Source organism: Phyllobates terribilis, unplaced genomic scaffold (genome assembly GCF_046119375.1).
Source record: "Phyllobates terribilis strain yellow unplaced genomic scaffold, ASM4611937v1 Scaffold_9__5_contigs__length_417890890, whole genome shotgun sequence".
NCBI lineage: Eukaryota > Metazoa > Chordata > Amphibia > Anura > Dendrobatidae > Phyllobates > Phyllobates terribilis.
Genome location: NW_027362769.1, coordinates 142,633,988 through 142,660,987, shown reverse-complemented (window position 1 = coordinate 142,660,987; position 27,000 = coordinate 142,633,988). Strand labels below are relative to the sequence as shown.

Here is a 27,000-nt window from a genome sequence, read left to right as displayed (position 1 = left end):
CTTTCTTTTTTACAAGAACTAGAGGAGCTGCCCAGGGGCTACAGCTATCCCTGATCACCCCAGCCTCCTTCATCTCTCGCAACATACCCTTGGCATTCTGATAGTGTGCAGGCGGTACAGGCCGGTATCTCTCTTTGATGGGTGGATGGTCTCCTGTGGGGATTTGGTGTTCTACCCCCTTTACTTGCCCAAAGTCTAGCGGGTGTTTACTAAAGACTCTTTCGTACTCCTGAACCAACCGGTAGACTCCCTGTTTTTGGTGTGAGGGAGTGGAGTCGGTGCCCACATGCAGTTTCTGACACCAGTCCTCCATTTGTTTCTTGGAGCCGTTACCCTCCTCTGGTTGAGATGGAGGCAAGGGTTCCACGGCCTTTACAGAGTTCTGGTTAATGGTGAACAATTTGGCTAGAGTGGCATACCGGGGCAAGTGTACTTCTCTTTCCCCAATATTTAGGATGCGGACTGGTACCCTCCCATGGCGGACATCAACCACCCCCCGTGCTGTCAAAATGGTGGGCCTACTGTCTGAGTAAACGGGTTCTACCATAGCTTGGTAGTCTCTACCTCTCAACCCGATTGCAGACCGGCACCAGATCATCATTTCACTTTTTGGGGGCATGGCGATAGGGAATGGGTCACTCATCCTAACGCTTCCAATCTCACCACCAGACAGTTCTACCTGTTGCCGCTTCACCAGGGCTCTGATCTCCTTTTGTAAGACACGCTGCTGGCTGGAGCTGGCATTCATTGCGACCTGCTGTAAAATAACAATTATCTCTGAAAGACAATTTTCAATTACGTTTGTACCCAAGGTTATTTTAGGGTGACTTTCACGACGGTCAATGTCCACAATAATCAGTCCTTGCGCCGGCAGTTCAACTTTACCAATCTTGATGGTCACCTCCTTGAACCCCACCTGTGGCACGGGCTGACCATTGCTGGCGATGATGCTCATGTCATTATCTGGGTAGCGGGTAATATCCGTGCCATCCCAGTACCGCTTGAAAAGTACATAGGGGCTGGTGGTTACCTGTGACCCGGTGTCCAACAGTGCACTCATGGGAATGCCATCCAGTACCACAGGCAAGACCGGTCGTCCCCCCACATACTTGTCACGCCAGTTTGACGGGCCTGATGATCTTACACCTGGGGGTTGGCCCTCTGCCCCAGGTTGGGCCCGTTTAAATTACAGTACCTCGCAATATGTCCTGGCTGGCTGCAGCGGCGGCAGATGGGTTGTCCATCCTGGTCGTAGCGGTCCGTTGGCTTCTCTCTGGACGGTGGGATCCTCTTCTGTCGGCGCCATGGGACATCCTCCGGACTGGTAGCCAGCTGGATCTTTCCTGGAGAGGATACCTGTAACGACTGCACAGTCCTGGTTAGTGCGGCAACGCTTTTAGTCAGTTCTTGGACCTGATGGTGCAGGTCTGTAGACGGAGTACTATTCTGTGCGTTGGCTCCTGCAGATTCTGTAGACTGGGGCGCCGCCTCTTGGTGATAAGTGATAGCAGGGCGCCTGGAAGCCGCAACGCCACCGGGTGCGGGTTCTCGGAGTACCCGGATGGCTCTGTCCTTAAACTGTGCAAAATCTAACCCAGGGTTCTGCAGGGCCATCAGGCATAACTGGGTTCGGTGGACGCTGGACAGCAGACCCTCAATGAATTGTTCAGTCAGCAGTTCATCTGCATTCCTCACACTGTCAGGGTCTGCCTGCTTGATGGCTCTCAGGGCCTCTTGCAAATTCAAAGCATAGTCTCTGATACTGTCTTGGGCCCGCTGCTTGCACCCATAAAATCTCATTTTGATCTCTGCTGAGGTGCGGGTATCAAAAGTGTCCTTTAGGCGGGCCAAAATCTCCTTCACAGTCCCCTTGTCCCTGACTGACCAGGACTTTACTTCTCGTTGGGCCGCGCCTGTTAACTGGCCTATCAGTATGGTCACTTTCTGTTCTTCTGTCAGCGGGTACACCTTGAATAGGCTATATAGTCTCTCTTTAAAGTCGCTCAGGGTATGCGACTCCCCTGAGTACTGGGTCAACCAGGCCACTCCGGGGATATAAGGCATCGTGAACGGCATTACTGCGGTAGCGGCCGCACTGGCGGTGACAGTTCCCTCCGCTTCCGTCATCCTCTTCCCCCCTAGTCAACCGTGGCCTACCTTCCGTTGCTTTTCTTCTGTAGGCCTCGGCTCCGCAGGCAACCTTCGGGGTTGAGGACCTTGCGTCCTGTCCTGGTGACGTCAGCGTCCGCTCGGCTCCTTTCAGGACCTTGCGCAGCGTCCGTGCGTAAGGCGAGGCTCCAGTTCTCGCGCGCTTTCGTCGTCCACGCCCCTTCTTCTTCCCGCGCGGCGTCCCGAAGATGGCGCCCGATGGCGGGAAAATGGCTGCGGATGGCGGGAAACGGTTGCGGATGGCGGGAAACTCCACCAAGGTAAGTTTTGCAGTCTTTCCTCAGGCACGCAGTACCCGTTGGTGGCGGGCACGAAATCCTGCTGACTACGCCAAAGTTGACGCGCCCCCTGGGCCGCGTGGGGAACCCGGAACCGGACCTTTTTGTAGATGCTGCGGGTTGTAGTCACCGTGGCTCAGGGTGGTCAAGCTAAATGGCAGTCTATAAGCTGAATGTCGACTACGCCACCCATGGATTGCGGTCAGAGTGTACCGCCGCTGCAGGGCAGACCGCTGAGGCTGGTGTTGTGGGTGCAGCAGAGTGTAGTACAACTCCCCACGGGAGGAGTGTAGCCTCAGGGCAGTGTATAGGGATGTTGGTGGTGATGGTGCGCGGGAGCAGCAGTAACCACACGGAGTCTGTCATGCAAGTCAGGGTCTTTACTGTTGGTGGTATTAAGGGACCCGTCCGGAATACAGGTTAACAATGGAGGCCTGGTCAGTCTGAGAGCAACTGGGAAATCCCGCTGGTCAGGGGGAGTTTGTAGGCCAACCGTGCTGACTTCACTCTTTCTTGGCTATCCTGCTGTAGTGTAGTGGTAGCCCACGTCTCTGAGTGTACCGTGTTGTTCTCACCCGTATGACTGGTGACTCGGGCCTTCCGTACTTCTCACCCCTCCAGGGCAGTAGTGGTCTCTCTCGTGTGGCTGAGCCTCCGGGCTTCCTTAGGCCAGAGGACTTGAAGTTCCCTGCGTGGTGGTTTTCTGCTGCTGGGCTTATAACCCTCACAGCCTCGGACCCCAGTGTCCGGCTTAGTAAGTCTCTGGTCAGGACGAACTCTGCTCGTTCCCCTCCTGGCCTCGTGTTCCTCCTCTGCCTACAGGGACTCCTCAGCCTGCTGCTGACCTGTCCCTGCCTTGTCTCTGGCTGGTCTCTCACTGGTCTTGTCTCTGTCTCCCTAACCCCGCCCCAGACACAGTTTATAAAGGGCAGAATTCTCCCCTCCCTGGACTGAGGCAGGAGGTGCTGCATGCTAATTGTCCCTAACCAGGGAACCTCCCACCTGCTCTCAGACATGACATTGCTGCCACTGTGGCGACCAGACCTGGGGTGCCACACATATATGAAGGATGAGGGGACAGCCTGGGCCCTGTGTATTATACTTATATTTCTCCGCCATATCTGTGCATCATGAATGTTGGTATGTATTAAAGGGCCCACTGAGACTCTTTGGCCCGGGGTCCACGAAAACCTGAAGTCGGCCCTGGTTGATAGCAATGATGGAGGAGGGAACGTCATGTGACACTCTCTCTCCCATCATTCCTCCTCTGCATCTGACGCAGCGGCGTGATGACGCTCCACGCTGTGTCAGACAGTGGAGCTGGCAGCTGCTGAGGTGATGACAGAGATGCGCTGCAGAGACTGAAACAGCAGGGAACGAGGAGCGGTAAGTATGTATTTATTTATAAATCGGTGAGTACTGATAAAACTGGAGATCTGGGGGCTGCATTTTACCCTATGGTCGTGGTAAGCTGCATTTTACCCTATGGGGGGCTGCATTATACTGCGTACAGGACCATGGGTGCATTATACTGTGTTGAGGACCATTGGGAGTGCATTATACTGCGTGGAGGACCATGGGGAGTTCATTATACTGTGTGGAGGACCATGGCGAATGCATTATACTGCATACAGGACCATGGAAAGAGCATTATACTGCGTAGACGACCATGGCAAGTGCATTATGCTGCGTGGAGGACCATGGCGAGTGCATTATACTGTGTGGAGGACCAAGGCGAGTGTCTTATACTGTGTTGAGGACCATAACGAGTGTCTTATACCGTGTGGAGGACCATGACGAGTGTCTTATACCGTGTGGAGGACCATGGCGAGTGTCTTATACCATGTGGAGGACCATGGCGAGTGCATTATACTGTGTGGAGGACCATGGCGAGTGCATTATACTGCATATAGGACCATGGGGAGGGCATTATACAGCATGGAGGACCATGGGGAGTTCATTATACTGCGTGGAGGACCATGGTGAGTGTCTTATACTGTGTGGAGGACCATGGCGAGTGCATTATACTGTGGAGGACCATGGCGAGTGTCTTATACTGTGTGGAGGACCATGGTGAGTGCATTATACTGAGTGGAGGACCATGGCAAGTGCATTATACTGAGTGGAGGACCATGGTGAGTGCATTATACTGTATGGAGGATCATGGCGAGTGCATTATACTCTGTGGAGTGTGGAGAGGTTTGGGGCCATTATATTGTATGTAGGCCCATTATACTGCATGGAGGGCTGTGTGGGGGTCACAGTTGGTGGATCATACTGTGTTGGGGTCACCATACTTTGCCTTGGGAGTTGAGGTGGGGTACAATAGGGTTATTATACTGTGAATGTGGAGCAATTCACTATGGGGGTATCATACTGTGTTTGGGGGGCACTTTTATTGGCATGATACTTTATGGGTTAATGAAAAAGGAATCTAGGACTTCAGCAGGATGAAAATTACTATGTAAAGGCTAGAAAGTTGTGAGATCTGCTCTTCTGTGACCCCGACAATTATTTACTTTTTTTGGGGGGGGGCCCAATTAGAACTTCTGCTATGGGGCCCCATGATTCCTATGTACGCCCCTGCTTGCATATATATTTTTTTTCTGGTTAGCCAATAAAGGTATCACTTCGAGAATACTTTGGGCATAAAAGTATTTACATCGATTTTTCTGGTTAAGACGGTGCCACAATATAACTTTGTATTGTACATCATAAAGAATTGAAAAAAATTACAAGTGGGGCAAAATGGGGAACCAAACACATTGTTTTTTTAGGGGAGGGGGTGCCTTTAAGGCATTAGGATTCTTCTCCATTGTGTCAGTGTGCGAAAATCAGACTGCAGTCAGATGTCATCCGAGTGCAGTTAGATATTTTCCATATACTCATTGACTTGCATGGCCGAGTGTGATCCGAACATCAGATCAAACTCGGATATGCAGCGATTTTTTTTCTCGGACCGGCTCTGTCTGAGGAAAATATTGGACATGTGCACAGCGCCATACACTAACAAATACACATACAAAATAACGGATCGCACTCAGACCAAAAATACGGTCATCTCCACCTGCCCTAAAAATAAAGTTTCTGTCTCCATTTTCTGAGTGATTTTTTTCTTGTGAGGTCTTGTTTTATGTACACCAAGCTGTAGTTTTCATTGATATTATTTTAGGGTGCATATAATGTTTTGATCACTTTTTATTGCATTTTCTGTGGCAACTGAAAAAAGTCAATTCTAACATTTGTATTGTTTTATCTATACGGTGTTTACTATGCCGGTTAAATCATTTCATATTTTGATAGATCGGACTTTTGTGGATACGGCTGAATATGGTTTTATTAAATATTTTATTTGTTTAGTTTCTTCATTTTTGTATTGGGAAAAGGGGAGTAATTCAAACTTTTATATATTTTTTTTTTACGATTTTTTAAAAAACTTGCATTTTGTACTTTGCACTTATTTTTAGAAGCCCCAGAGGACTATATACTACAATTCTTCAGTACTTCAGTAATTTAAAGTGAATTTAACTTGACAAGGGGTATGGGTGAGTCACGTGTGATTTTATCACTAGTTTACCGCCCACTAAAATTAACAGACTACACACCGGGGTGGATTAAATTGGCCACAGCAGCCTTTATTAAAACAAACAGCAAGTATAACAAATCAAGCAAAATGAAATGGAGGATGGGCCTCAAAGCCCCTGACCTGTGATGGGTTAAACACCAGCTCAGAGGCACCTGTTAACCAACCTGACACTATCACCATAATCCACTACCCGCGGGCCCTTTTCAGCCCTTAACTCGGGAGTTCCCCTACCCGCCACAATTTAATTGAAAGCCACTTGAGTGCTCCAGAACCTTGTGGGCTCTTCCCAATCGATCCGCCATTAGCCTCATCCACCACCTTCGAGGACCTTTCCCCTGCGCTATACTCCTATGATATAAAAACTGAAAAACACCAATTTCCAATTCTAGCTAAACAGTTCCCCTCCCCCCTCCAATCCTGAATCCGAGTTCCCACAATGAAAAAGTGCCCAAAAGCAACAAAAAAGGGGAGGGTAGGTGGGAGATTTTTCCTTCTTGGTTTGTGCCTAAAATGGGTGGCTCCTGCAAATGGGCGTCATCTTATAAACCCCCTCCTCCCCTAAGAACAAACCCACCTAGCGACACCCCTTACCACCCCCTAATTACTTAACCCTTGCAATGCCCAAACCCCCTAATCACCTCATTTCCCATCCCAAGCCCTGACATGTTGGAATCCTATCGTGGCTGGGCCTAGTACGACTTCACTTATTTGCATTCAGCAGATCCCAGGCTGAGATGGCAACTGCACATCGCAATCATGTCACGGTGGTGGTGGGGTGGCATCGGGATCATGACAATTAAATGCCGCTGTCAAATATTGTCAGTGGCATTGAAGCGGTTGAACAGCAGTGACTGGAGATTGCTCCGATCTCTGCTGTCAAGGACAGGTGCCAGCTGTGTAACACAGCCAACACACAGCCTTTATTGGGCAGGTTTAGCTTCTGAGCCCACTCCACATACCCTTACATGTCCCAACATTGCAGGAAAAGCTGATAAACTGTTTTACACCTAGACTATGGTTTTAGGATGAGGTGCATCATGCACCTTTAAAACACACCGAGACTGCTAGGCAGGAGCAGACACACCATTGGTGCAGCCTGTGCAGCTGCACCGTGGCCCAAGAGGTCAGGGGGCACTTCCACCTCCAGAGCAGCATTCAGACACATAAAGGGGTGCAGTATGATGAGCTATTGGACTGCAAAGATCCATATATTGTTCTTGCACAGGGGCCCTTTTCTGTCTGTGTCCATCCCTGCTGCTGAGTACAGTTGCGTGACAGATATCTACTTTAAACAGTGGCCAGAACGATTAAATCTGTGAAGTATGTCTCAGGAATCAGAAACCAGAATTTCCTACATAATCTCAGGCTTTCACTACAGTAATAAGTAACCAGAATTTTCTAAAGGATCACATGTATTTAGTACAGTAACCGGCTCTATAATCAGTAACCAGTATTTACCGAATACACCCAGACAACACCCCCCGAATAGCAGCCAATCAGAAGCCCAGGAATGATATTCCTCATGTGATGTCACCATCCCTTATAAACCCCTCCCTACCGGTGACATCAGAACAGTATTTCTCCTTAGCTGAAGTTTATAATCTGCTGTAACATTGAAATAAAACCAGAGAGAGGTATTATTGTGGATTCAGACAGATCTAGCGATGGCTCCGATCTTAGCAGAATGCAGCAGCTCAAACTTGGCTGAAAGGGACAATTATGTAAAGTAAGTGGATGATGTGCAAGAGCAGGTAACAGAATAAATGCTAAATGTATTATAAATGCCTGGGAATTGTCTGCCCTTAATCCTGCTGCCAGTGCAGCTTGTGTCTAATGATCTAATGATAGAAATGGGGACTCAACATTATCAGCAGAGAGGACGTTGCAGACAAAAACCTATTGGGACAATAAGACCAGATTTTCATATGGTATTTTTTTTTTTATAAATAGGAGAAATATTCCTTGAATATTTTTTATTAAATGCCTCTTCTCTGGTGCAGCACATGTGGATGAGTCTGAATGGCTACCAACATTTTCTGAAATATTCACCCAGATAAGATATCTTACAGAAGAAATATTGGCATAGATGCATTGATGAATGTCTTTAAGACTTTGGTGTTGTTTCTCCGCACAATATATATTTTCACATGTAGTCCACGTGGTCCAAAGGTGAAATTTTAGGAAATTTTTTAATATGGCGTTTCTCAAAGTAAAATATAAATATATTACAAATCTGTCCTGTGTATTAACACTGCATTCCAGATCATTGTGGGAATCCGGAACTCTATATAAAATCAGTGGCACATGCAGATAAGGTTTACAGCCCCATAGAAATGTATTATCCAGATCGGTAACACTGCCCTGTGAATGAGCCCTCTGCACTTTGCATTGCTATGTAGTTCTTTCAGCTTTTTGTATATATATGTAAAAATGCTAATAGATTTACACTTTGTACCTAAAGCAAAAAAAATAAATAAATAAATACATGGCTGGGTCGAGAAAATGTATTTTGTGCACTAAACAGATTAAGCAGATTTCGCCCCTCCCCTTGAATCAATTTCAAACTATGTTAAGGCTGCATTCACACAAAGTGGTCTCACTTTGGTTTGTATTTTGTCCACAATTTTTCAAAATTATAGCAAAAACGGTGCAGTTCTAGGATTGCGGCAAAAAAAAAATAATTCAACACGCCTGTGACTTGTAACTGCAGCCAAATTGAAATCTAATTAGTCACCATATAGTGTGTGCATGGAGGGGGCAACCTCTACTGATTAGTAATGTTATGTGCAAATGACATACAGCTGCTTCTTACAAAATTAGAATATCATCAAAGAGTTAATTTATTTCAGTTCTTCAATTCAAAAAGTGAAACTCATATATTATATAGAGTCATTACACAAAGAGTGATCTATTTCACGTGTTTATTTCTGTTAATGTTGATGATTATGGCTTACAGCCAATGAAAACACAAAAGTCATTATCTCAGTAAATTAAAATAATTAACAAAAAACACCTGCAAAGGCTTCCGAAGAGTTTAAAAAGGTCCCTTAGTCTGTTTCAGTAGGCTCCACAATCATGGGGAAGACTGCTGACTTGACAGATGTCCAGAAGGCAGTCATTGACACACTCCACAAGGTCCCAGAGTTCCAATCTTCATTTGGAAATCAAGGTCCCAGAGTCTGGAGGAAGAGTGGAGAGGCCACAATCCAAGCTGCTTGAGGTCTAGTGTGAAGTTTCCACAATCAGTGATGGTTTGGGGAGCCATGTCATCTGCTGGTGTAGGTCCACTGTGTTTTATCAAGACCAAAGTCAGCGCAGCCGTCTACCAGGACATTTTAGAGCTCTTCATGCTTCCCTCTGCCGACAATCTTTTTGGAGATGGAAATGTCATTCTCCAGCAGGACTTGGCCCCTGTCCACACTGCCAAAAGTACCAATACCTGGTTTACACACTAACAGTATCACTGTGCTTGATTGGCAGCAAACTCGCCTGACCTTAACCCCATAGAGAATCTATTATAGAGAATCTATGGGGTATTGTCAAGAGGAAGATGAGACCCCAGACCCAACAATGCAGACGAGCTGAAGGCTGCTATCAAAGCCACCTGGGCTTCCATAACACCTCAGCAGTGCCACAGGCTGATCGCCTCCATGCCACATTGCCGCATTGATGCAGTAATTGATGCAAAAGGAGCCCGACCAAGTATTGAGGGCATTTACTGAACATACATTTCAGTAGGACATTTTGGATTTTAAAAACATTTTTCAAGCTGTTGTTATAAAGTATTCTAATTTACTGAGATAATGACTTTTGTGTTTTCATTGGCTGTAAGCCATAATCATCAACATTAACAGAAATAAACACATGAAATAGATCACTCTGTTTGTAATGACTCTATATAATATGAGCTTCACTTTTTGTATTGAAGAACTGAAATAAATTAACTTTTTGATGATATTCTAATTTTGTGAGAAGCAACTGTATATATGGAAATATTCCACATGCGCTGTATATGTGTAGACACCATACAACTGATGGTAGCCGTGCTGGTCAACTTACCCCTCGACCCTACCCTATGTACAGCTACATCCTCCAATTTATTGTTTGGAAAGTATTAATTAGGCCAGTGATAATATTGGGGTTGTCAATGCCCAAGGAAAGGAAAGTATTGTGCCCAGGGACGGACATACCATTGGTGCAACCTGTGCGGTCGCACAGGGGTTCAAGAGTTAAGGGGGCCCATTTTGACCTCCAAAGCATTTGGAAATGTGCATTATAATGAGTTATTTGGACTGGAAAGGGCCCATTCATTGTTCTTGCACAGGGGCCCTTTTCTGTCTGTCCGCCAGTGATTGTGCCATTAATTAAGTAATAATGTCCCCTGAGTGCCCCCTTTGGGAAGTAATGATGCACCCTAAGTGTCCTCCTCAAATGTAATAACAATACTTTTGTGCCACCCATCCACAAAAAAGTTTACACTCACCAAATCCGAGCGACAGTGTCCTCTTCTAACCTGGTCATAGAGTAGGATGGCACATATGGCTCAAAGCTGTGATGTCATCCAACCACTTGCACCAAAATACTGATGTCTGGTAAGAGGTACACCTGTGGCCTGTTGGGAGAAGGAGTGGTGGGGCAGACCTATGGCCCTCTGCTCTGCCAGATTATAGTGTCGCTCGCTCCGAGATTCGGGGCACCTGCACAGAAGTTCAGGCATGTTCTCCGCCCAGGATTTTCATCACTAGAGATATCAATGCTCAGTTCTTTTTTTTTCTTTTTAAATTTTATGCTTTAAGAGTTTTCCCCCAGGGCAAATACTCTTGTGGCCCCCACACCATACACCACTGAATAGGGCGACGATCTGGCATTGTTATGTGGGCACCATTTGGTAACTCACAAGAGGGGGTGTCAATAGAAAAAGCCAACCCTGATTTTTATGTTCGTACTTTGCCCCTAGCTTTGTACGTTTTTGCATTTATATCCCCGTAAAACCCCTTAGGGCTCATTCAGATGTAATAATATGCAGAATATTCAGTGATTGATGCATTTACAGCTTTTGATTCTGCTGTCATGTAAATGAATAATGAAGAGAAACTCTGAGGCACCGAGAGCCACAAAGACAAGAATGTGATGCCACCCTCATGCTGTATGGAGTGTCTGTGGCTCCATAATATATGGACCTGTTAAATTCACTGGGGAAAAAAACTACAGCATTAATTACCACGCTGATATTAACTCCGCACCACAAGTTAATTTCTGTTTTTTTATTTTATAAAAATGGGATGTGCTAAAATTTCATCCAGAAAATCCAGCAGTTTAATCTGCAGCATATCCTCCGCTTGTGAGCATAGTCTAGCGCTACTCCCGTGTTACCTATTCCCTACACGCTTCAGCAAAAAAAATGCATAAAGAACATTCTGAACCAAACAGATTGATGTACCGTGTTGTTACTCACAGCGCAGGGTATTAAATGGTTGTTCTCCAAATCACAAGTTATCCCCTATCCACAGGAGAAGGGATAAATTGTTGATCACTGGGGATCCAACTGCTGGGACCTGAGTGATCCCAAAATCAAGGCTGTGGAACCCTAAGAACAAGGCTCTGCAGCCTCCCTTTTCAGTGGAGTGGAGGTCTACTTGATCGGCCTCCGCTCATTCATTATTTATGGGACTGCCGGAGAAATCTGAGCGCTGTACCCTAAGCAATGTATGAAGCTGAGGCCAAGCATGAGCACCTCCGCTCCGCCTTGTTCTCAGGGTACCAGAACCCTGATATTGGGGTCGTTGGGGGTGCCAATTGTTGGACTACCAGCGACCAACAAGTTATCCCCTATCCCTCAGAGAAGAGATAACTCGTGATTTTGTCTCTCCAAGGGATAGAAGATATCCTGTGATTTGGGGAATTTGCCTTTAGGGGGAAAGTGCATGACTCCTTTCTTTGCATCTCTGAGTCATCAGGTCATCAGGCTCTGCACCAGGCATTAGCTTTTCTTGGAATTTACCTTTATAACACATCGCCCCTGCTGTGGGCACAATAGAAATCTACTTTAAACACTGGCCAGAACGAGTAAATGTGTGAAATATGCCACAATAATCAGCAACCAGAATTTACAACATAACCCCAGGCTTTCACTACAGTAATCAGTAACCAGGATTTTCTAAAGGATCACATGTATTTAGTACAGTAACCGGCTCTATAATCAGTAACCAGTATTTACCGAATACACCCAGACAACACCCTCCGAAGAGCAGCCAATCAGAAGCCCAGGAATGATATTCCTCATATGATGTCATCACCCCTTATAAGCCCCTCCCTCCCGGTGACATCAGGAGAGCAATTCTCTTTAAGAGGAACTAAATATTGAGGATTCAGACATCTCCGGATAAGTGATGGCTCCGATCTTAGCAGATAGCGGCAGCTCAAACTTGGCTGAAAGGAACAATTACGAGTATGTAAAGTAAGTGCGTGATGTGGAAGAGCAGGTAATAGAGAACAAAACGCATTTATTAGTCTTTGTTCACACTCAGTTTTTTGACCCGTCCAAAAGTTTTTCAGGTGGAAATAGTTTCAGGAAATGTTCATATTTTTTTTGGAAGAAAGTTTTTCTTATCATGAAAAGTTTTGGACGAGTTTTTTCCTGCTGCGTTTTTTGCTGATTTGTTGCCTTGTTTGGAGAGGTTTCCTTTAGCACTTATTTTTCCCAGCAGGCATTTTTTTAAAACCTCTTCAGTAAAAAAGAAAAAAAAAACTCCTCATATGAACAGCAAAGTGGATTTCCCATAGCAATGAATGGGAAGTTTTTTTTACGCATTGAAGATGATTTTAGCAATGATCCACTCCCCCAAAAAAGCCATAGCTCAAAAGTGTGGGAATTAAATTTGCATCTCCTGATCTGTTGTGAAAATGTGGATAGTAATGGGGACTCAACATTATCCACAGAGCAATATAAATAACTAGGGAAAACTTGTTTTTTGTACTAGTTTTTGGCATTTATCATTTTGACATTTTTTATTATTTTAGAATGACAAATACATTGATAATTCTGCCCCAATGCATCTTAGATTTTGTTATTTCTTTGTTTTTTTATGTCTTTTCACACGTAGTATGGGCAAGGGTGACATTTTTGAAACTTTTTTTTCCCTATGGAAATAAATGACAACAAAGACCACACATTGGTTGTTGATGAATCTGCAATCAGGTTCTTCGAAAAGTGGTGGAAAATAATTTCCCGTACCACCACAGTTATCAGAAGCATTTCTATCTCTAAAGAATGGTATTGAAGTGGTTTTATAAATCTGAAATCTGGTGTTCAGTTACAAAAAAATAATTAAACACATAAACAAATCCATCTTTATTTAGTAACATTTCATACACAACCATTGTGGTAAATTATAGAATATGGACAACTTTGGGTGTTGCTTTTTTGTTTTGTTTTTTTACTTAAATACATGTAATTTGGACTAAAAATAATTATTCCAATTGAATTTCATTAAAATGTTTACACCTTTTGACTTTTACAGGCTCTTTGGTTTCCTGTTCAATGTTGGCTGCAGAATGAGTTAACTGAGAATATGTCAGAGAGCTCATTCTGATAGGGGAATTTGTAACTTTTTTTAATCTCTTTTTTTAGGGAGTTCACCTCAGCTGATTTATGACCACATCAAAGTTTGGCTCAACTTTCAGGTGTTTTGTGTTGATAAATCAACACAAAGAAGCTCAGAAAAAAAGCAGTCAGTAGCAGCTCATTGATGGAGTCACTCAGCTCATTCAGCAGACAGCAATGTGCAGGGAAACAAAGAACCTGTTAAAGTCAACGGTGTTAAAGGTTTCAAGAAACCAGATTGCAAAAATTATTTTTTAACCTAAAAAACATGCGGAAAAAAACCCAAAAATGGCCACATCCATTCTATAAAGATCCATACATCGCATAAAGGAATGAACACCAGTGTCCTTTGTTTCTCTTCCTCAGCAATGGATTTGGATATGTTAAAAATCCCCATTTGGACTTGTTATCTGAGGATATCCTCTACCACTTTGACTTGGGAACACGAACACACGACCTGCCCTCTATGTTCGGGGATGTTAAGGTAATGACTGACTTACTAAATGTATAATCAGAAAATTAATTACCTATTTTTAAAATTAGGGTTTTTTATGTGTTAAATGTATTTTTTAACATTTTTGGCAACAGTTTTTATTTTTCATATCAGGATCTGTAGTAAAAAAAATAATAAAATTAGAAATCTTGCAGTTTTTACACTGGCCACTGTGGCTTTTTAGACTCCTACTTCCTGTCCTTTCAGGAAGCGTTTTCAAGAGGCTCTTTATCAGCAGAGTCAGGATTACAATTACTGGTACAATTACCTTGCCATTTACAGTGGAATGGTAGAAGAAGCTGCGCATGTGCGGCCACCTTGCCATTTACAGTGGAATGGTAGAAGAAGCTGAGCATGTGCGTCCACCTTGCCATTTACAGTGGAATGGTAGAAGAAGCTGAGCATGTGCGGCCACCTTGACATTTACAGTGGAATGGTAGAAGAAGCTGCGTATGTGCAGCCACCTTGCCATTTACAGTGGAATGGTAGAAGAAGCTGAGCATGTGCGGCCACCTTGCCATTTACAGTGGAATGGTAGAAGAAGCTGAGCATGTGCGGCCACCTTGCCATTTACAGTGGAATGGTAGAAGAAGCTGCGCATGTGCGGCCACCTTGCCATTTACAGTGGAATGGTAGAAGAAGCTGAGCATGTGCGGCCACCTTGCCATTTACAGTGGAATGGTAGAAGAAGCTGAGCATGTGCGGCCACCTTGCCATTTACAGTGGAATGGTAGAAGAAGCTGAGCATGTGCGGCCACCTTGCCATTTACAGTGGAATGGTAGAAGAAGCTGAGCATGTGCGTCCACCTTGACATTTACAGTGGAATGGTAGAAGAAGCTGCGTATGTGCAGCCACCTTGCCATTTACAGTGGAATGGTAGAAGAAGCTGCGCATGTGCAGCCACCTTGCCATTTACAGTGGAATGGTAGAAGAAGCTGAGCATGTGCAGCCACCTTGCCATTTACAGTGGAATGGTAGAAGAAGCTGCGCATGTGCGGCCACCTTGCCATTTTCAGTGGAATGGTAGAAGAAGCTGCGCATGTGCGGCCACCTTGCCATTTACAGTGGAATGGTAGAAGAAGCTGAGCATGTGCAGCCACCTTGCCATTTACAGTGGAATGGTAGAAGAAGCTGCGCATGTGCGGCCACCTTGCCATTTTCAGTGGAATGGTAGAAGAAGCTGCGCATGTGCGGCCACCTTGCCATTTACAGTGGAATGGTAGAAGAAGCTGAGCATGTGCAGCCACATTGCCATTTACAGTGGAATGGTAGAAGAAGCTGAGCATGTGCAGCCACATTGCCATTTACAGTGGAATGGTAGAAGAAGCTGAGCATGTGCGGCCACCTTGCCATTTACAGTGGAATGGTAGAAGAAGCTGAGCATGTGCGTCCACCTTGACATTTACAGTGGAATGGTAGAAGAAGCTGCGTATGTGCAGCCACCTTGCCATTTACAGTGGAATGGTAGAAGAAGCTGCGCATGTGCAGCCACCTTGCCATTTACAGTGGAATGGTAGAAGAAGCTGAGCATGTGCAGCCACCTTGCCATTTACAGTGGAATGGTAGAAGAAGCTGCGCATGTGCGGCCACCTTGCCATTTTCAGTGGAATGGTAGAAGAAGCTGCGCATGTGCGGCCACCTTGCCATTTACAGTGGAATGGTAGAAGAAGCTGAGCATGTGCAGCCACCTTGCCATTTACAGTGGAATGGTAGAAGAAGCTGCGCATGTGCGGCCACCTTGCCATTTTCAGTGGAATGGTAGAAGAAGCTGCGCATGTGCGGCCACCTTGCCATTTACAGTGGAATGGTAGAAGAAGCTGAGCATGTGCAGCCACATTGCCATTTACAGTGGAATGGTAGAAGAAGCTGAGCATGTGCAGCCACATTGCCATTTACAGTGGAATGGTAGAAGAAGCTGAGCATGTGCGGCCACCTTGCCATTTACAGTGGAATGGTAGAAGAAGCTGAGCATGTGCGTCCACCTTGACATTTACAGTGGAATGGTAGAAGAAGCTGCGCATGTGCGGCCACCTTGCCATTTTCAGTGGAATGGTAGAAGAAGCTGCGCATGTGCGGCCACCTTGCCATTTACAGTGGAATGGTAGAAGAAGCTGAGCATGTGCAGCCACATTGCCATTTACAGTGGAATGGTAGAAGAAGCTGAGCATGTGCAGCCACCTTGCCATTTACAGTGGAATGGTAGAAGAAGCTGAGCATGTGCGGCCACCTTGCCATTTACAGTGGAATGGTAGAAGAAGCTGAGCATGTGCGGCCACCTTGCCATTTACAGTGGAATGGTAGAAGAAGCTGAGCATGTGCGGCCACCTTGCCATTTACAGTGGAATGGTAGAAGAAGCTGCGCATGTGCAGCCACCTTGACATTTACAGTGGAATGGTAGAAGAAGCTGAGCATGTGCAGCCACCTTGCCATTTACAGTGGAATGGTAGAAGAAGCTGAGCATGTGCAGCCACCTTGCCATTTACAGTGGAATGGTAGAAGAAGCTGCGCATGTGCAGCCACCTTGCCATTTACAGTAGAACGAGAGTGGACCTGTTCTTAAGATATGTTTGTCCCAGAGGCCTGATTATGCCATCAATATGTCAGAGCAAAATAACCGTTTAAAAGGGTTGTCCCATGTTCTGCTTTCAGGAGCACACCACTCCCCAGCCTCCCAGTTCACTGGGGGTGGTGCACTTCTGATGATTGACAGTTGGGCCAACGGCATGGTTGAGCAGCTGGTTGTAACGGTATGCTGCAGGCAGAGGCAGATTTGCAGAGCTAGCAATCTTCACTAGAAAGAACTTGCAACCTCCTTGCCTAGAAGAGCGGCCACTTCTTATAGTCTTCAGCAGTGGTCTGTAAGCTAGGCAACAAACTGTAAACTATAGAATCAAAAATCCCTTTGTTCTTGAGAGCAGAGGTAATTGAAAAAAAAAGAGGTAAATGGCAATTTTAAGTGATCTATACTTTATCCAGCTTTTAGTATCGACTGGTGTCCTATGGAGAGAACTGTCGGTCTCCTATGGAGAACTTTTATGATACAACATTGGGCGGCCGATCGCTCCTTACACATATGCAGTATATTCGTGTATTTTTCATATATTGTACTGGAGGATTATTCTGTAGAGCAGTCGTGGGCAGCAGCCATTTATTATGTTCCTGAGCGCCAGCGTTGGGAAGTGATTACTCAGCATTTTATTTCGGAGGAGGGGACTTGTAACCCCAACCTTCACCATTTGCATTACTCCAGTAAAAAACTATTTGCGGAGCAGCGTGGAGTCGGCATTTACGAAACTCAAAGATCATTCACTCGTTCATTCCCACTTCAGCACAAGCTGAATATTCATTTCATGGAGTAATAATGGAAACACTCAGGACAACCCCAGGGTGAAGTATAGGAGTCTGTCAGCACAAAATGACTGTTCAAACCAGCCACAGGCACTTTCTCTGAGCAGCTCAGTGCACCCTGGCTCCTGTACATCAAGAACTGTCAATCAAGGAAGAAGAGAGCAGAAATAGATGGAAAACAAGAACGGGAGAAGATGCACTGAACCGCTCGGCCACACAAGGGGTGCACCGGATGCCTGTGCTTGGTTTGAACAGTTATTTTGTGCTGACATATGCTCTTTAAAGCAAAACCTACATTTAACTGTTATAACAAACTTTCTTTTAATAAAGGGGATCAACTGAGCTGCCTAGTGGTAGGGAGGTACCCACGGGCCCAAGGTTAAGGTGGATACACAAAATACATTATTTAGCTATAGACCCCACCTTAATATGCTAAAGTTATCACTCTTCACAATATCTCTTTATACTGTTTACAACTATAATATATTTTTAAAATTATATAGAATCAACATATTCGGCAGCACTTTACAATTAAGTGGGGACCAGCAACTACATTTTCCCCCGATTGTGGACTTTATAATATCAGTATTATATAATTAGCATGCTTTGTCAATAACTAATACTACAGACAACTCCAAATCCCCTGCTTCTTTTCACACTATCATACTGTATAGCTAAATTTTAAAATTCAGGCTGCTTTCATGCACCACTAGAGGGAGCTCTCTGCATATAGATTGCTACAGACAGTACTGCACTCAGTAGATGCGGTGTAGAGTCTACAGACTCTGTATGCAGCGACCTCCCCCTAGTGGCAGCTACAGGTAAATCCCATGACTTTGTTAAAGCGAGGAAGCAATTCAGTACCACAAGCGCATTCTAAGCATATGGTCTGCCTCTTTAGTAGGTATAACACTGCTATAGGCAACATCCCTGTTACTTGGCATACGTTTTTTTGTATAGTTTCTATTAAAAAAAAGTTGATTTTTTTTTTTTCCTCCAAAAACAGCGCCTCTCGTCAATAGGATGTGTCTGGTATTACAGCTAAGCCACATTTAAGATGAAAGGCTGAGCTGCAATACCAGACCCAGCCAAAGCGCAAGAGGGCGCTGTTTTGTTTTAATCCGTTACAATTACTTTAAATGGCGATTTCTAATATAATGTTGCTCCATTTATTTCTGACTACATGCCTGCAGGGTTGGGAGCAATTAGAGTTCTCTTCTTTTTTTCTTGCAGTTTGTCTGCGTTGGTGGAAGTCCAAATAGAATGAGGGACTTTGCAGTTTTCATACACCAGGAGCTGGGTCTGGATGGAGATGGAAGTGACATAGCTGATATTTGTGCTGGCACAGACAGATACAGCATGTACAAAGCCGGCCCTGTGCTGTCTATTAGTGTGAGTGTCATTTTATTGAAAAATGAAAGATAACAAACTGCACAGACACAATCGATAGTTGCCAGGTTTAAATGACTTTCTTTCATTATTTATATCAGGTCATAAAATTGCATCTTTCAGAGAAGGAACATTTCATTATTATTTACTGCCAAAACAACTTTTTATGAGAAAAGTGGAGACAAGCGCCCTCTGGTGGTCTGATTTATTTTCAGATCCTACCCAATCACTTTGGTTCTTGTTCCTTATTTTCCACTTAGACCAGTTCCATGAGTTTTTGATAACTGTGTAGTTGTGATATGATTGCGATATTCGAGCCTCAAGGGCCATATTTCAAAGTTTTAGGCAACCTCGGGAACGTTGTTTTTTTTTTATTATTATTTAAATGCATATATTTTGGACTAAAAATAATATTTCTATCCCTGTCAGTGAGTTCGTTCTTATTTATGACCACAAAACCACATGAAAGTTAAGCTAAACTTTTTTTGTGATCTTTTTTGAGAAGAGTAAAAGTTTGTCAGGTACCTTGAATTTCGCAGATAGAACTCGTACCTTGTTGTTCACATGTCCGTGTCTTTTTGCGGGCCGAGTAGTCAGCACACAATCACGACATATTCGATATCGATCCATGTCATGAATCAAACTCGTTAATACAAGTAATATTTAGGTCCATAAAAAAATCAGACTTTAGGATGCCAGCCATTTTCCGTCTGTCTTTTGCTGACTTTTTGGAAGGAGAAACCTTCATCAGATTTATTTACTTATTTTGCATATGAGAAAAAACTGATGAAACTCTGATAGTGAAAACTAACACACTGACGAAAATCAGATAAAAAAAAAAAATGATGAAAATTGCACCTAGTTTTGCATGTGAGAAAAAAAGAGTGACGTCTGAATGAGTCCTTAAAAACTTTTTGTCAGAACGAGCTCACTGATGGATTTTCAGTTAACTCATTCTGCAGTCAGCAATGTGCGGAGAAAAAAAAAAGCCTGTAAAAATGCCATTCGGAGCAAAATGTTTAATAAAACCCAATTGTAAAAATAAATTTTAGCCCTAAAATACATCTAGTTAATTAAATATTTACATTCCAAAAACTTACTGTACATTCCACCCAAAGCAGATCACAAACACCCACTCCCATGTATTTTTACATATTCCTTTGACCCCCAATTTCAGACAGCCCCGAAAAGATGGGGATGTTGTTAAGTATTTACCATCCAAAATGTTGGGTTGACCATTACTGGTCTACATGGTGCTGTATTGGTTTATATGGAGGTATATAATCCATATGGCGGTGTGTTAGGATTTGAGGTTGTGTCAGACTCTGGTTCCATGGGGGCGACTGATGGTTTTGGAATAAATGTCCTCAGGGTGGTATATGAGCTTATATGCAGGTATTCTGGCTATATGGGGGGTGAGAGAGGTCCTAACATAAAGATTTCTATTTCCGCAGCATGGAATGGGAATCCCTTCTATCTCTATAATGCTGCACGAGCTCATCAAGCTTCTCCATCACGCCAAATGCAGAGATGTGACGATAATACGTATTGGAACATCGGGGGGAATCGGTAAGGACCCATGCTGAAAAAATATGGTCAGATTCACCGTAGCGCACTGATATAGCCAGAGTGGCGCAAAGTTCTAAAAGTGACAATATTATAAAGTTTATTCCGGTAATATTGTGGGAACGTATCCTTGGGGTTCAGGAGAAGTCCTCTAACATAACCCGTCTGTTATCTTATGTTATATTGTGTTTTTCCTCTCTTGCTCTTCCTGAAAATGTATGAAGGAAATGACAGCTAGGCGCTAGCATTTGCCTTGTTAGTAGGGTCAGAGTGGACCAGCACTGAAAGGACAATGTCATTTCCCATTGACAGGGGAATCAGTTTATTCATACATTTCCAAGAGGAATAACAGAGTAACAGCACTGAGCGATAAGAAAGGATGTCCCTGAATTGCCATCTTCAGATATGTCAGACAATAATTACAGCTCTCAATTTATGAAACACGGACTGCCCTGTGGATGTCTGAATATTTATAAATCTGATGACAGCTGGCTGTTGTAACCTGATATCTCCTTAATATTTAGCATTATTATAATGCACTGACATGTTAAAATATTTCTATATTTTCCCCTCGAGCGCTAGTTTTATTCGAGCTGCTTGCGGTTCTGTAGTGTGCGACCCTTTGGTACATTGTTGGTAAATATTCCCCCTTCTGTTACATCACTCGGGTGCAGCATTGATCCAGTATTGATTCACCTTGATGTATGTATTGCAGGCATCGAACCAGGGACGGTTGTGATCACAGATATTGCAGTGGATGCATTTTTCAGACCACAGTTCGAGCAGGTTATTTTAGATAAGGTGGTTATCAGGAACACTCAGCTGGACCAGAAACTTGCAGAAAGCCTTCTACGCTGCAGCAAAGAGATCAATGATTTTCCGACTCTTATTGGTCACACCATGTGCACCTACGACTTCTATGAAGGTAGGTGACCAGAGTGATACTTTAGATACCGTGGAATTTATCTGACATTATATGCAAATTGCCTCTTCAGAGAAAAAGGGGACTTGAACTCTATAGCGCCACCTATTGGAAGCAGCAATCCTACAAGTCACAATCAACCCTTTAACGAGTCGTGCAATATGACTTAGGATAATAGCTAAAACGTTACCCCTTAGACCTCTGACATTATAGGCAGATGTCCTCTCTAAACACAGACAGTCCATAAGCAGCTAGTTTAAAGTGTAAATGGACTTTCAGAAAACTTTTGACATGTAAAAAGTTTTGATCGGGGTGGGGGGTCCAGGTACTGAGATGGCGAAAGCACTCAGCCGAGCACTGCCCTCCTCTGATTCTGGGACATTGTCTTCAATCTTGGAGGAGTGCAGCACTCAGACGAGCACTCCTGCTCCTCCTTTTTAGCAATCTGCAAATCTAATGGTTAATGTATATATATATGACGTGTTAAAGTGCAGTTACACTTTAAGGCCAAGTTCACCTTACAACATCTTGTTATTTATAACATATTTATGTGCTGATATTTTCATAACATATTTTTGTCACCAAGTATTTGTCACCTAATCTGAGTGCTGCATGATGTAGGGGTATAGACCCTGATTCCAGCTATGTGTCACTTACTGGGCTTGGCGTAGTTTTGATTAAATCACACTTTTATCAGCAGGAGATTATCATTAGAGGACTAGTAAACCTGCTGCTAGGTAGTCCTCCATATTTATGAGCTCTGTATAACCCCGCCCCCAACACTGATTGGCAGCTTTCTGTCAGTGTACATAGAAAGCTGACAATCACTGGTGTGGATGGGATTATACAGGGCTCCGCATTTAGAGAACTGCTAGATCTGCATTTTGTAACTGTGATTTTATCAAAACTGCAGCAAGCAGCCTAGTAAGTGATATATAGTTGCAATAAGGGTCTCTGCATCTACATCCTGCTGCTGTCAGAAGGGGTAGCAAAAAAAAACGGGTGACAGATTCCCTTTAAAGTGATGGGAGTTTAATTTTCCTTTAGAGCTCCCCTGCATAGACATAGTTTTGTTAGATATAAGTGCAATTGCCTCCACTAGAGGGAGCTTTCTGCATACTGTAAATCCATTGGGTTCAGTTGGATTTTTGGAGATGCCAAACGAGGATCCACCCAATTCCGATTCAGTTTTGTTGCACAGTCATACGTGTATATGGCCAAATCTGGGAATGGTTTGTGATGTCACAACGAGCTAATGCACAGGACATCCCAAAAGTTTGACCTAATCCTCTAGATAATAACATATTCATTTTTCTCATTTCCTACGTATTTTACCAGCCTATTCCATCACAGTCCCCCCCGAGGATTTGGCGTTTAACGCTGCCCTATTAGAATATTTCTTCTCTGGCACGGATATCAGTCCATCTATTACTATTTATTACGGTGCCCCCATAGTAGCCAACATCAACTGCTGGGTAGAAATGACTCGTATGAAATAAAATAATTTTATGTTTGTTTGTGAGTAATGAAATACGGACGAGAGAGGTAAAAGTAATTTATTTCTAAGGTCAGGGGAGATTGGATGGCGCTCTCTGCTCATTTTCGAAGGAAGAAAAATGCGAGTATCTGCAAAAGGCGTACATCGCGGGAGTCAGGAACATTGAGATGGAGTCTTCGGTCTTTGCTGCCATGTGCCATTTATGTGGACTTAAAGGTATTTCTTTTCCTATAAACAAGTGCATTTGGGGAAATGTATGACATAGCGGCCATGTATACTATTGCATTCTGCTTGGAGATTGTGTTACTTTCTTATATTAAGCACCTGATTAGTTTAATCTGTGCTACAAAATGTTCTGTACTTCTAATGGTAACAGGTACCTGATTAGATTGGTGGTGGCCCCTGTGGGGCGGCTCTGCTACTCATACAATTGTGGTCAGCATTATTGGCACCCCAGAATATTAAAGGTGTATTTCAGGGGGATAAAAGTGTATTTAAATCCACATTCTATCAAAAACTATAAAGGCTTGTTTTCCGCTATTTTAAGTGCCCCTTCATATGATTTTACAACTACACTCTGTTACACAGCACTGATGCTTCTTGTCGTAGAGAAAAATTGTAAAATCCATAAAGACCTCTTTGGAGAGGGGACATATTACCCTCACACTGAACATATGGGATTAATTATAACTGGGGAAGTGAGAAAGAGCTGACATTTCAACCTCCATTGAGGTAGGACCTCCTGTCGTGAACAGGTAGTTACAACAGGGGATCTGCTGAGAACCAGCCACCATCAGAGGCGGAGAAGTACAGGAGCTTCCTTTGTTCAAAGGAATTATGTCAGACACTATGGAACCAGTGGTCAATGATGAGTATTGGGGTTTGCATTGATTCGATATTTATGGGAGATAAATTTTTGCCGTTGTAGTGGATGGACAAACATAACGCATTCACTCACATCACCGTAAGGCCGGCCGAACGCCTCCAACTTTATATTGGTGGGATGGATGATGATATCCATGCAATGTTTCATCATTCTAGAAAGGTAAAATCGTCATAGGAAACATAATAATATCTCCCACCTGGGGCCTCCAGGGGTGAAGTTATCCTGAAAGTTGGGGATCTCATAATCTTCTAAAGACATAGCACATCCCATGACCAGCCCCCATATGAACTCAGTAAGGGGAGGTATGTGGGCATAACTTTATATAATAAAAATCAGAGTTTGATTTTTTGTCAGTTCTGGAAGACACAGTGTTCTGTGGTCTTGTCCATTGCCCTAAGGCATGCTTCCTTTTGCTAAGCTCTGAGCCATTCCCGTGACAGAAGTTTAGTACTTATCTTTTGTCATCCCTTTTATACCATAAGATTGTATATACCGTATTGTTTGGTCTCTATTTTGTAACATCTTTGTATATTTTTGATAAACACTGCCTACCTTTCTAGATTAAATATATAAAATATAACAGCTCTGTTCCTCTTTCTCTGTAAACCGAACCCCTGAAGCCGTACACTACCTGTAACAGGTGTCCAATTTCGGCCTGTATAAACGATTGGTGGTGGCAGCTAGTTCCTTTTGTTATTGTGGAGTTGGCAGTGACCGTACTGTGGTACATATATGTTTTTTCAATGTGTTCTTCCCTTTTGGGATACTAAGTCCCAAACCTGGGGGCTTACTTGCTTACCTGGGAACCAGACTCAGGATTTCCTTGCACCGCATCTATCCTGGAACTACTACCCTTATCGGTAAGCTGATGTAATCCTCCTACAATTTACAGTTGGTACATTTCTACCTATTTCTGAAGACATAGCCTTGATGACTCGGAGTCAATGTTCTCGCTGGTCTTGATGAGGGGGCATATAGGAGTCACATGCTCCTGATTCCGGCTTTTTTTTTTATGATAAACAATCAGGGGTGCCAATAATGCGCGTGATAGTGTCTGTAAACTGTTTTATTCCTTCCACATCACCGGGTAGCTATTTTTCAGTCCGATATTAAACGGTAGATGTATTTGACTAGCAAACAGCCTGATACACTGGCCTTTCTTGTATTTCAGCTGCCGTGGTCTGCGTGACTCTTCTGGACAGGTTACAGGGCGATCAGATCACGCACAGTCACGAGGTCCTTACAGAATTCCAGAAGAGACCTCAGAAGCTGATTTCCAGTTTCATCAGGAAGCAGCTGCACATGGGCACATAGACTCCGCGCAGAAAATGTCCTCTGTATATAAACCCTGTACTGTGAGCTAGGTCATGTAGACACATGCAAGAATCTCAGGTTATTGTAGAAAACAGGCAGCAGGACCTGCTATATAATGTACTGTTCACATATGCAAAAAATACCTAACGGGGATTGTGCTCTTACTGTTTAATGGGTTGCCTTTGCTTTTTGCAATTCAGAGACCTTCATCGATCAGCTATGATCCATGTAATGCATGAACGCTCTGTTATTTCTCCTGTCCACGGGTTGCACGAGGCATGACAGCTCAGCACCATTGAAGTGAATGGTGCGGAGCTGCAGTTGAGCGGGAGCTGCAAGGCTCGTGACCGAAAGTATGCAATCTGCATACATGTGGTCACATGCCAACTAGACGTGCGTGGCCTGGCTCAATGCAAGTGAATTGAGCGAGGCTGGACACATCTAGTTGGAATGTGGCCGGAAGTATGCAAATCTCATAAGATTGCATAGACTCTGTGTACATAAAACGGTAGACTTGCACATTTTCTCATTTTTATTTTTCAGATGCATTGGAGCAATAAATGGTTGCTAAAGTAAAGGGTAGTTTAAATCTAGGAGACACAATGTACTTTGCTTCCATAGTTTCAAAAGACGTCTGGGTCAAAGGCCAGTGACTAAAAGATTTTATTCCAAAATTGTATTTCCTTCTCTAGTTTACTTGGCAGCACAAGAGGTTTATATATATTCTCCATGTTGGCTAATGAATTAAAGCACTTTCAGGTCATTGGAGTCGATAATTAATGAATATATAGGGCTTGTTGCCAGCAGGTAGAATCACAGCGAGCAGGGATTACAGCCGGCCGGAACCGCGATGGTTTTGGCAAGTGTCAGACCTTGCGGGACGTATAAGATTGTTTATGCTGCGTAATATTTTAGAACAGGTCTGTTTTTATCCATCTTTAATCCTCTTGTAGTAGCTGTAAAATGGTTTTAAAATAATGAATATTTTATGAATGATACATAGTAATTGTAGAACAAAACAATAGTAAAATCTCCTTCTTGTGCTTCACTTGAACCATTAATATAAAGAAAAAAAACTTCATGGGATATGAAAAGTAATAAAATAATTAACACAGATTGAATTTCTAAAGATATAAACCAGTTTATAAAACACAAATATAATATAAAAATCTGGACACAGAACTAATGTTGCTACATTTTAATAGCTGTTGCTGTATAAAAGCAGATTGTATACGGATTAAAAATGAGAAAAAAAAATCGTCCGAGTTTTCTGGTTGAAACTTACCAAAGATTTTATAACCATTGGCTGCTTTAATAAACATAGCGAAGGTAATGTAAATTGCAGCCCCGCTCCAATCAACTGAATCAGACTGAGCGGCAATACCAGACATAACCATTGAACAGGAGTGGCACGGTGTTTGGAAATAAGCAATTTGTATCGTGCCTGGGCCTCTGTGGCCAGGATTAGAAAAACCAGATTGCTTTTAGTGATGGGCGAGTGTGCTAGCCACTGGATCGCGCATCGGGGTGATCGGGTATGCATCGAGTATCGATGATGCTCGAGACTCCACCCACATGTTTTGTGTCTGTTAGACAGCCAATACACATCCAGGGATTGCTCGTGTATGTTTATTGGCTGTCTAACAGTTGCAAAACATGCAGGGCGGGGACTCGAGCTTCATCGATACTCAATGAGTACCCAATCACCCCGATGCGCGTTTGAGTGGCGAGCACGCTTGCTCATCACTAAAAGCAACCAGGTTTTTCTAATCCTGGCCACAGAGGCCCAGGCCCCATACAGATTGAGCTCATCTGTGCCTCTATGATAAAGATCAGGCTATAATTTGATAACATGCATTTTCCAATCTCATGATGCTGTCTGTTGTCTATACTGTAAGGAATATTTGTATCTTATATGCTGTTATATATTTTAATATGTGTATATA

The 27,000-nt window shown here is 43.6% G+C and overlaps 1 protein-coding gene across 5 annotated transcripts; it reads left to right on the top strand.

Annotated features, from left to right (window-relative positions):
- Positions 1-7,589: 7,589 nt before the first annotated feature.
- UPP2 (uridine phosphorylase 2) lies at positions 7,590-26,393 on the top strand. Of its 5 annotated transcripts, none has more exons than XM_073647139.1 (7): positions 7,590-7,759; positions 14,003-14,120; positions 18,713-18,871; positions 20,323-20,437; positions 21,150-21,359; positions 22,924-23,070; positions 24,912-26,393. In XM_073647139.1, exons 1-7 carry the CDS (start codon positions 7,698-7,700, stop codon positions 25,052-25,054), a joined length of 954 nt encoding a protein of 317 aa, XP_073503240.1. In that variant the 5' UTR covers positions 7,590-7,697; the 3' UTR covers positions 25,055-26,393. The 5 variants fall into 5 exon arrangements, with proteins under 5 accessions (XP_073503240.1, XP_073503243.1, XP_073503242.1 ...); XM_073647138.1 differs by lacking the exon at positions 7,590-7,759 and adding an exon at positions 12,342-12,490; XM_073647140.1 differs by lacking the exon at positions 7,590-7,759 and adding an exon at positions 12,408-12,481.
- The last annotated feature ends 607 nt before the right edge of the window (positions 26,394-27,000 follow it).

What these genes read in the sequence shown, in the direction of transcription:
- UPP2 (XM_073647138.1), top strand. Translation starts at nt 12,423, where the DNA reads ATGGCTCCGATCTTAGCAGATAGCGGCAGCTCAAACTTGGCTGAAAGG. An exon ending in AACAATTACGAGTATGTAAA is followed by an intron (nt 12,491 to 14,002) that starts GTAAGTGCGTGA and finishes TCTCTTCCTCAG; the next exon opens with CAATGGATTTGGATATGTTA. An exon ending in CTATGTTCGGGGATGTTAAG is followed by an intron (nt 14,121 to 18,712) that starts GTAATGACTGAC and finishes TTTTTCTTGCAG; the next exon opens with TTTGTCTGCGTTGGTGGAAG.